This window comes from Lagopus leucura, unplaced genomic scaffold (assembly GCF_019238085.1).
Source record: "Lagopus leucura isolate 7727_CA_CO unplaced genomic scaffold, USGS_WTPT01 Super-Scaffold_73, whole genome shotgun sequence".
Taxonomy (NCBI): Eukaryota; Metazoa; Chordata; class Aves; order Galliformes; family Phasianidae; genus Lagopus; species Lagopus leucura.
In genome coordinates, this window is record NW_024962252.1 from 99649632 (window position 1) to 99660265 (window position 10634).

A 10634-nucleotide genomic window follows, 5' to 3' on the forward strand; every position below is an offset into this window, starting at 1 on the left:
TTATGTTCACTGCTTTTTTGTTTTCCCTCCTTTTCCTCCTCTACCTCCAGCTGCATCTTACCCTCCTTATTTCATCATCACCTTTTTTCCTTCTCCTCCTCATTTTTTGGTTGCTGACTTTTTCCTTCTCTTCCTCCTCCTCCTCCACCCTCTCCATCTCGATCTCCTCTTCGTTTCATCATCACTTGTTTTGTTGTCCTCCTCCTCCTCCTCCCCCTTTGTGTTCCATCATCCCTGTTACTTTCTTTCTCCTCCTCTACCCCCTGCTCCATCTTTTCCTTTCACTATCACTTTCCTCCTCTTGTTTCTCCTATTCCTCCTTTTTTGTTTTTCATGGCTTTTTCCTCTTCTCCTCCCATTACTTTTTCTTCCTTTCTCCTCCTTCTCCTCCTCTTTTCCTAATTTCCTCTACCTCCCAATACCCTTCCTCATCTATCATCTCCTTCCCTTGTTGTTGTCACTTACCTTTTCCTCCTCGTCCCCTTTCTCCTCCTCTTACCCTCCATTGCTGTTCTCCTCACCGTTCTCCTTCCTGGCCCGTTGTTGTCGCTCTGCTCCTCCTCTTTTTATCCTGGCCACCTTCGTGCTTCTCCTCCAAAAAAAACCAGCAATTTTGACACTGAGCATAAAAGTATTGATAAGGAAAGAAAGGTTGAGGGGAACTGTTATGTCGTGGCCTGGATGGATGGTGATTGTGCAGCCCTGGAAAAGGGGTGGCTCGTCCAGGATTGGGAGGTGCAAGAAATGCACCTGTGTTTCCTGCCTGACCTGGGCTTAGTGAATGGCTGGCCTGCCATGGAAGCATTTTTTCTGGATGAAGGCTGTTTTCTTTGAGGGTGTTATCTTTAGTCTGAGATCTTTTCATCGGTTGTGTTTCTCATCGTTTTTGTCTGTGTGCTTATTGAGGTTTGTAGTTTTTCTGTGCCTGGTTTTGCCAAGGACTTATCAGAAGCATTTTCACTGCTTCCAAGAACTAAGAGAAGAGTGTAGCAAGCTGTAATTTTTAAGGCTTAGGGTTTTGTTTTCCATTACAAGCTTTTGTAAGGTCGCAATATCCTGCAAGTCTGATGGCATGCCCTTAAGCTAAGATCTAAGAATAAATAAAGGGGCGGGTAGAATTTGTCTCTTAGCAGGAACAAGAAGGTAATATGATCTTCTACGATCTGCTCATGCCTCTTGCTAATCAAGAGGTAGAAGAGAAGAAATACAGCACCAAGTGCGTCTTTTGGGTTCCCGTAGCTCTTCACAAGTGGGGTGTAATAATCTATTGAGTGATGATGTGTAAATCCCAACAGTCTTTGTTGGGAAGCTGTCAGTGGGAGTTTTCTGTATGTAGATTGGAAGAACTGTAAAGCGATGGAAGCTTTGCAACTGGTAAAAGTTTTGAAAGAGAATGCTTTGAGAGAGTTGAGTTCTGTTACCGGTTTCTTAGATCTTCAACTGTTTTTGATCTTTGCACAGAGCAGTTTGTTCCACACAAGCACTTAGAGAATTGCACATATCATTTATTTTTGGATTAGATACTCAGTTTTACCTAATTGAGCGTTGTTTTACATATATGACATCTACATATGCAGCTCACAAATCAGCACCTGGCAGACACAAAATGCTCCTGTTTACATTGTAGGAGGTCTGCCCCATATCTTAACTTAGATGCTGCTTTCTTTGGTCTTGCATTAAAGTTATCCTTGTTTCAGTACAAAAATAGTGTTAAGCCCAAGAACAGATCACATATTGAGCTGCATCAACTTGATGTCCTCAGTGTCTGGTGTTAGTATGACTGTGGAGATCAAGGACCTCTCTAGAGGTGGTGCTCAAAAGCCTTCTCTTTGTCTTGTTTGAGAGAGCTAAAGTTAAGGGCTTCTTTTACTCCTTGGAAATTTCCAAGGGGAAAAAAAAACAAAACAAAAGCAGATGCTGTTTGTATGTGAAATGCTGTGGTTTAGAGCAGAGAGTCTTTGTTCTGTGCCAGCAAGGGAGCCTGTGACTCTCTGGTCACAACTGGCAGCCAAACAGGGACACAGAAGGCAGACCGGTCTGGAAAGGGCTGGAAGAACCCAGAATCACAAAATCACAAGGTTGGAAACGACCTGCAAGATCATCCAACCACCCTCCCATTCTTATTAGTACCACAAGCACTAAACCGTCTCTCGTAGCTCCTCATCCAGGCGCCTCTTGAACACCACCAGGGACGGCGACTCCACCACCTCCCTGGGCAGCCATTCCAGTGCCTGACCACCCTTTGAGGGAAAAAGTTTCTCCTAATATCCAACCTAAACCTCCTCTGGTATAACTTCTGGCCGTTTCCTTGGGTCCTGCTATTTGCCTGGGAGAAGAGGCCAGACCCTTTTGCACCACAACCTCCCTTCAGGAAGTTGTAGAGTGCAGTGAGGTCTCCCCTGAGCCTCCTCCAGGCTGAAACCCCCATCTGGAGAGAGGGCTGAAAGAAGCCCCTGTTGAGAGATGGCAGAGAGAAGCCCTATCGAGAGAGGTTTTGTATAAAGAAGCAGGATGATGAGTGTTAGAGACTGTTTCCTCACCTTTGTCTCCAAGCTTGCTGTTGGACAATTTCAACAGCTAGGCAAGTCCAAGAAATCTTTTGTCTGAAGGCTTGTTTAGGATAGAAACCTTTGATGTGTTTGGTAAAGTGGAGACATGTTCAATGATTAATTTCTCACCCTGGCAGCATTTCTTGTCCGCGGCTCTTTCCCCAGGCCATGAAAGTCGTCCTTCCGCAGCAGCAGGATGCAGTGCAATGGCAGCTGTTATGGCGGGGGGGGGTTGGAATGGAATGTTCACAAACGTCACAATGGTGACATGCTATGTCACAGCAGCAGGGACCGTTTGCTGTCAGAATGGAGCAGCGACTAAGCCACATACTTAATTTGCATAATTAGGGGATTGTGATAAGGAAAGTCACATCAGGAAATGTGATCCAAGACAGTGACGCTGCCTAAACCAATGGGCAGAAAGATTGGTCCGGTTTCCCCGGGGAAGACTGTTTCATGAATGGCTTCATTGGATACACTGCTATAGCAAATCTACCTTCTCCTAGGACCTGATGTTCCATTCTCAAACTGCACTGCAGAGCACTGCTGTGTAGCCATGGCTGCTGGCGGAGCTTTTGGGTTAGGCATACATTGCCCTTTTGCTGAAGGTAACACTGGTGCTTGGGGCCTTTGCCTCCCAGGAACTGTAGCAAGACACACAGAAGATGATCTCCTTGAAGGAACTGGACTTGTTGTGGCTGAGTCTCAGGGGAGACCTTATCCCTTTCTAAAAGTCCCTTAAAGGGAGGTTGTAGCAAGGTGGGGGTCAGCCTCTTCTCTTAGATACCAGCTGTAGGACGAAAGAGAATGGCCTCAGGTTGCACGAGAGAAGGTTCAGTTGGATATTAGGGAAAAAAAATCTCAGAAAGAGTGGTGAGGCACAGGAACAGGGAAGTGCTGGAGTCACCACCATTCCTGGAGGTGTTCAAGAAGCAGGTAGCTGTGGTACTGAGGAATGTGGCTTACTGGACATGCTGGTGATGAGTTGAACTAGATAATCGGATCGTTCTTTTCCAACCTGAATGATCCCATCCTGTCCTTTTGTCCGTGTAACAGCATGCAACTGAATGAATTTTGCATGCACTGCTTTTAGAGGAAGTTCCTTTTGCTGGTTGCACTGATTCCAGGTGATGGCAGTAAAGGACCTTTGCTCTTTCAGCACATAGTGTGAAGTGCAGAAAGCTATCAGACTCCTGCTCCACCTCCAGAGGAAGTCATTCCTGTTCCTTCCTAGCAGCTCATCAAGACATCCATCGTGAGATGGAAAAACAACATGGCTTGGATTGGAGGGTTTTTTCCCTTCATTATTAATAAATAATAAATATGGTCTATATTTTTCATTTGCCTCTGTGTGGGTCTTTCACACTGCTTATTCTATTATAATCTTCCAATATACACAGATACGATGCCATTGCAGTGTTTATTTTTGTGGTATTTCAGGCTGCCCCTGGTCGTGCAGCATAGGTGTGTGAGCAGACAGAGGGTATCCTAATAAAGCTGGGCCTTGTCACTCAGGCAGATGGCTAACATGGCAATGTTACATCAGAAACAGTTTCAAAATAAAAAGCCTTGCAGCAAGCCTGGAATATACCTGCTGGAACTGGAACAAATGAGCCATTCACAACTAATGTTTTATTGATGGTCTAAAGGAAAGGAAGGAGAGAAAACCAGACCAGAAAGCCCTTACAGTTCAATTCAGTGTAGCCTTGACACTTCCTTTGGTGAGCCTGTTTTTAATGAGCGTGGGGCAAGATGAAAATGATTCTGACATAGCTGTTATCAAATGAGGCACAGTGATGCCTGTTAACAGGGAACGTGTTTCACCCGTGGTTTTCGTTGGGTAGTGCATTCACTGTCACTGGGTGAATGAACCCAATATTTTCCTGGCAAGGAATGGGAGGGTGGGGGCATCTGCTGAAATGGTTGTTGTAGAGCAGCTTCAGGGAAGGTGAGTTCTGTCCATCCCGAGCTGTATGCAGCAGAAAGGCTGGTAGTGCTGTAATGACAGCAATCTTAGCTTCAGAATGACAGTGGGTATCAAAGTATTACTTATAGTTTTTTAGCTCACACTGAGAATGAGCTTTTGAAGCAAATTTCTTGATTGTCTCCTTTTACCGTCCTTTGATTTTCATCCTTTTGCAGAACATGAACTGCAATGATTGTAGATAGCTTAAGTAGACAGTGAGCTCCAGGAATGCATCCAATGCCCTTCAGTAACAGCAGAGTGGGAATATAGTTAGCAAAAAAGGGAAGAACCCCTGGAATGTTTTCAGTGTGAATGGCAGGTCCTCCTGAGCACCAGGTTTGTCTTTTTTCCCTTCCGATAGATCTTCTGTTGGGCAGCTCTGCTTGCTCATGCAGACCTGGCTTGTATTCTGGCAACAGGAATGTTCACACAACATGTATGTCAGTGGCTGCCCTATGTGTGTGTCCAGCTCAGTTCAGAGGGAAAGTTTACATTGCTTTGTTGATGCTAGCCTGTGAACTTTGCCTGGCTAATGGGTGCCCTGCCCTATGCAGGTATATCTGTGCGTGTGGCACAAGTTACGTACTTCCAGCTGTGGCATACCTGTATGCTTTTTGCATCTTAGTCTTGCAGGTAGAGAAAAGGAATGAGGCTAGGAGCGTGAGTCAATAACCCCGGCACCTTGTAAGTCACTGCATTTATTTCCCCACTAGCACAGACAGTTACATTGTAGCTCCCATCATCATCTGATTGCGGTCTCTCTGGAGCAGATCAGTTTTCCTCCTGTGATTGCAATGCGGTGAATTTCCAGAAGGTTACTCCTTGGAAACCTTCCATTTATGCACACCTGTGATGGATTAGACTTGTGTTTAAGATATTCCTCTTTGACCGGTGTTTTTATGTCCCTTCTGTGTTTACGGGAGGGGCAAGGGGGAAAGAGTATTTAGCCTGAGTAATCATGTTAATAAACGGAGTAATTGTAACGTCTCTTAGTAAAACAGAGTGTGTGCTTTAGGTCCCTTCTGTATCTCCCATTATATTCTTCAGTGTGGAAGACAAGAGCGGCTCAGTAGATGGAATGAGGTCCCAGAAACTCCTTGTACAACAGGACTGCCGTTAATTCTTACCTTCGTTGGTGGTGTTTCATCTGCACTGCCTCAGTTCACATTTTTCTTCTGCAGACACTTCACAGAGTTGGTGAGCAGTCAGCAGACACTGAACTGAGGTCTCTGCTTTGTCTTTTTGAATTGGTGATATTTTTGCTTTTCAGTGGGAGTCCCTGTCAGAAGTTGCTGTGTTACTGTGCTTGCATTGCACGGTGTTGGATCTTGTCCATTTGTATTTTGGTTTCGCAGATCACCTTTATTGTTTTTTCCCCAGCATATTCCTGCTTTCAGTTGCATTCTTGTCAGCTTAGTGTCATTAGCAAAGCTCAGTACATTTCTCCTCTTTGACCCACATCCATTTGTGTAAATATTACTTAAGATTACTTAAGACCACCTGGTGTAGGGAACCTGCTTTGGCAGGGGGTTGGACTCGATGATTTCTGGAGGTCCCTTCCAACCCCTACAATTCTGTGATTCTGTGATAAGATGATGGCCCTCACTGATGAGAAATAGACTGAAAAATGAGCAAAAGACTCCAGAGGTCAAGATGAAAAGATCTTCCTGTGTGACTCTGAACAAGTCATTTGGCGTGGGATTCCATTTTTTCTACGCACTACAAAAGCTGGACTCCTCATTTGGGCTCCATCTGTAGTCAGCAGAGCTAAATGGATGAATTGCTCTCTAGTGGTATCTGTGTTAAATGCTTCCTCCCCAAGAGACAGTGAATCATGCCATGGAATGTCCCATCTTTTTTAACAGTGAGCCTAGCAGATAGTTTGTAGTTCTAGAGGGCTAAACTAGGAGAGAGAAATTCCATCCTTCTAGACTGTAGACCCAGATGATGGGGTCAGTAGGTCTTGTCTGTCTCCTGAGTGTTCTTACAATGATCTTAAAAATGGTGAGGCATGCTGATTCTGGAGCAGTAAAACGTCTGAAATGTCTGAATATCTGTGTCAGCTGAGCCAGCAAAGCCAGCACTGTTTTGTCACAGCGACGTGTGGGATTTGTGTTAGGTAACTGCTGCCTCATATGTGCAGCATTTTTCCTGACAGCTCAGAGTTAGGCGTGATTTTTCAAATCTTGCTGTTTGGGTTGGAATAAGGAAGGATGATCAAATGTTAAGATCAAACATCAGGATCCCTGCCTCAGACTTCTTTGGTTTGAACTGGTTTAAAGTCAGGTGTCTGGCATGTGTTTGGAAACACTGCTTGCCTGACTTTTTTTAGTGCCTTTTGGCTTTTGCAGGCTGGGGGACGTAGGGCTGAGTGGTTATGGAAGCTGAGAATGTGGCCTACAGTGTCTCAAGATCTGCTGCTGGCGTTGTGCTGGAGGCAGTCTGCATGTGAACTGCAGCAGCATGTCATCTTTCCTGCTTTCTCCCTTCCAGTGCTACGCTATAAACATAACCTGTTAAAAAAAAAAAAAAGAAAAAAGAAAAAGAAAAAAGGATTTTCTAGGGCCTTAGAGTGAGAAAAAAGTAAACTCTTAAATGGGAACACTTCAGTGTAGCACAGATAGTGGTAAATGCTCTATTTCCTGACTGAACAGAATGTACTTTTTTCCAGTTAAAATCATCAGAAAAAAATGAAATGTGTTTACTATAATGCATAGAAAATACTTCAAAATAGAGAAATATACTTTTTAAAGAACAAGAGCTATGTTATTAATAACCTTTTGTGTGTTTTGCTTCATTTAGATCCCATACAGGGGAAAAACCATATGTTTGTGAGGACTGTGGTGCTTGCTTTGCTGATAAAGGCAAACTCACTGGCCACAAAAGGACGCACACAGGTAAGCATTAAATACTTCTGTTCCTTCCATCACCTCCCATTGCTGCCTGGTAAGAATTAGTGGGGATTTGGAAGTGAACACTTCTTTTTCTAACTCACAGAAGGCTTCCAGGAGGGAGCTACCAGGGATAGAGAGATATACTTGAAAAGTCACTTTGAAGTACAAAAATGGATGTGTGGGAGCGGGACTGGAGTATTGCGGAATGAAATTATGATAAAGGGTTAAGTGAGAGAGTAAGGTCACATGTACAGAGAATATACAGAGAACCAAGGGACAAAGATACGTGGAAATCAGATAACCAAAAGATAAAAATTATGAAGCATGGCAGTTCCAGGAAAAGAAAAAAAAAACAAACATTTGAGCAAGTGAAAGGCAACAGGAAGATTGTGCCCTGGGCAATCTTATCTAGCACTTGATGTAATGGTTAGCAACTCTGCCTGTGGCAGGGGGTTTGGAAGTTGGTGATCCTTGAGGTCCCTTCTAATCTAAGTCGTTTTGTGATTCTATGAACATAAACATGGAGAAGGGGATTTTTGCCAACTCAGAGCCAGAAAGGAGTTGTGGGTAGGTGAAAGCTTCTGCAAGAATTCAGAGTGCCTTTTCCTTCTTACTCAGGTGAGCGTCTCTTTAAGTGTGATGTGTGTGGAAAACATTTTGCCACCAATGAATATTTAAAATGCCATAAACGATGCCACATGGGTGCTAAGCCGTACAAGTGCGAGGTTTGTGGGAAGACGTTTGGATTGAGAGCCTCACTAGCTCAGCACAGTAATGTCCACGCAGGTAATGAAACAAACAAATTGGGGCCAAGAAAATAAACTGCACTGGAAGTTGAGATCTGAAATATTTTACAGTTTAGATGGTGACATGTTATTCCAAAGCCACTTTTATAAGCTCCTTGAGTTAGGTGGTGAGGAGACGCAGGGCTGCTACTGATCCTGACTTGCTAAATGGGGCAAGGTACCATCTTATATCAAGTGACACTTGTCCAGAAGAGTGAGGTGTATTGTGTGCTGTTGGAGGACATTGGAGTGACTGTTATTAGTGCTGCTATTCCCCTTGCAAGATCAGGGTGCTGTTCTTGGGCTTTCCATCACAGCCAGGGAAGACTTGAGAACATTTATCACCGAACCTTAGAAGCCAGGGCCCCAAGCACATTCCTGCTAGATACACAGCTTTATCCCGACGTTCGTCTTTTCAAACTTCCATACGCTTTTTGTCTGTGAAATTGGAGCCAAAAGAAACTGCCTTCAAAGCCACTGATTGCTGTTCTTTGCCATTTAGAGACCCGTCCGTATTTCTGTGAGCAGTGTGGAAAAACATTCACCCAGCAGGGCGCTCTCCGGCGCCATCAGCGTATTCACACTGGGGAGAAGCCCTACAAGTGCAGAGCGTGCGAGAGAACTTTCACAGACATGTCCACCCTGCGGAGACACGTGTCGGTATGCCAACCCCTTGTAGCTTACACACAGGAGGGAGACTGATATTTTTTTTTATGTGGGCAGATGAGACAGAAGAGGGAATGGTTTTAAACTAAAAGAGGGGAGGTTTAGATATTAGGAGGAATTTTTTTTACTTGGGGTAGGGAGACCCTGGCGCAGGACGCCCAGAGAAACTGTGAATGCCCCATCCTAGCTGTTCTGATGAGGCCTTGGGCAATCTGATCTAGTGGAGGGCAACCAGCCCATGGCAGGGGCATTGCAACTAGATGGGCTTTGAGGTTCCATCCAACCCGAGTAATTCCAGGATTCTGTGAACCCTCAAACCCTTGTGGGAGTCAGGCTGCAGCGGTGACTCTTAGCTTCTGAGAGAAGTTTCATGGCATACTGGAGGTTCACACTGTTGCTTCAGTTCTGGTGTTTATTTTTAAAAACTGTGGAAGAATGAAGGTTAGGGTTAGGAGATGGACACAGCATGTACATGGCTTTTAAAAACATATTTCTGCAGTGTGCAGAATTTTCTCCTATCTAGCAGCACAGCAGCTCCCACTGCTGGCTGCCAAATCAGTCATCTTCCAAATAGCTGTACTGTCTTCAAAAGGAAAATGTGATCTTAAGAGGGATGAGGAGGGACAGTGGTTATTTAATACACTTATATTAATTATCTTAATTATTTAAATAACTAATTTTTTAAAAGAAGTATTCTGTGTTGTATTACTACACCTCTGCACTGTTTTAAGCCTCTAGCATGATGGTTTATAATGTCTCCATGAATATAGTTTTACACATTTCTGGAGTTATGATGCACTGAAAAAATTGACAGCCAAAATTGGCCATGTTCAGAAACCTCTATACCCTCAGTGTGACTGCTAAGGGAGAACATAAGGTGTTTTTTTTCCAATTGCAAGATTATAAATGTAATGTTTGCCTACGTGCTGAACATCTAGTTTCCTTTGGAAGCGTTCAGTGCAGAGTTGGCAAAAACAGCTCTGTTCTCATGCTGCAAATCCAGCTTTTGCTGCTCACACGTTAGCACGATTAGCACAGTGAGCAAACCTCACTGCTGTGCGATGTCACACTGAATTCAGTGTTTGGCAGTGGCCGCTGGAAGATCTCACATGTCATTGTCCTCCCCTTTTTCTCTAGATTCATGACCGAAACGCTCACTGGAGAAGCTTCTTAATAGACCTTACGACCAAAAAAAACCACAACTGGTCCAAAATAGAGACATTCTCGGGAGCCTGTATGGACGAGGGCTCGGTACCAGAAATTTGGTCAGTTGACCGAGGTAAACTTTATAAACCAGAAAGTGTCATTCTTAAACAAGTACAGCAGGTGCCACCTAGCGTTAGCAGCGCAGAAGGCACCGACCGCTCCGTCCTGTGCCTGTAACGCCGTGTCACCGGGAAGCCGTGCGGGCAGGAAGGCTTCATGAAGCGTGCTGCAGGTATTTGGGCCGGGTGGGTTTTAACTCTGCCTACAGCTTCACTTTTTTTTTTTTTTTTTTTTTTTTTACCAAGCTGTGGCTGCATCACACGCTATCTCTTTAGGAAAGTGTATGCGGATGTGTGTTTGCGCAGGTGCTGTGCTGTCACTGTGCGTCACTGCGGGTTTCTGAATAAAGACGTGCTCCCTCAGCGGTGACGTGAACAGATCAATCAAGGACGGGCGCCTTAATGACTGTACGCCAGCGCAGGCGCGCGGTTGCCTAGCGTAGCCGTCGCGCTTCGTGACGTCATTTCTGCTGCGACGGCACCGAGGGGCGGGGCCAGCTCGGCAGCGC

At 44.7% G+C, this 10634-nt stretch overlaps 1 protein-coding gene across 1 annotated transcript; it reads left to right on the plus strand.

The window, feature by feature from the left end:
- The first annotated feature begins 1148 nt into the window (after positions 1-1148).
- LOC122182203 (GDNF-inducible zinc finger protein 1-like) lies at positions 1149-10372 on the plus strand. The gene is made up of 5 exons (XM_042875296.1): positions 1149-1216; positions 7318-7412; positions 8028-8195; positions 8697-8854; positions 9998-10372. Exons 1-5 carry the CDS (start codon positions 1149-1151, stop codon positions 10241-10243), a joined length of 735 nt encoding a protein of 244 aa, XP_042731230.1. The 3' UTR covers positions 10244-10372.
- Positions 10373-10634: the final 262 nt, after the last annotated feature.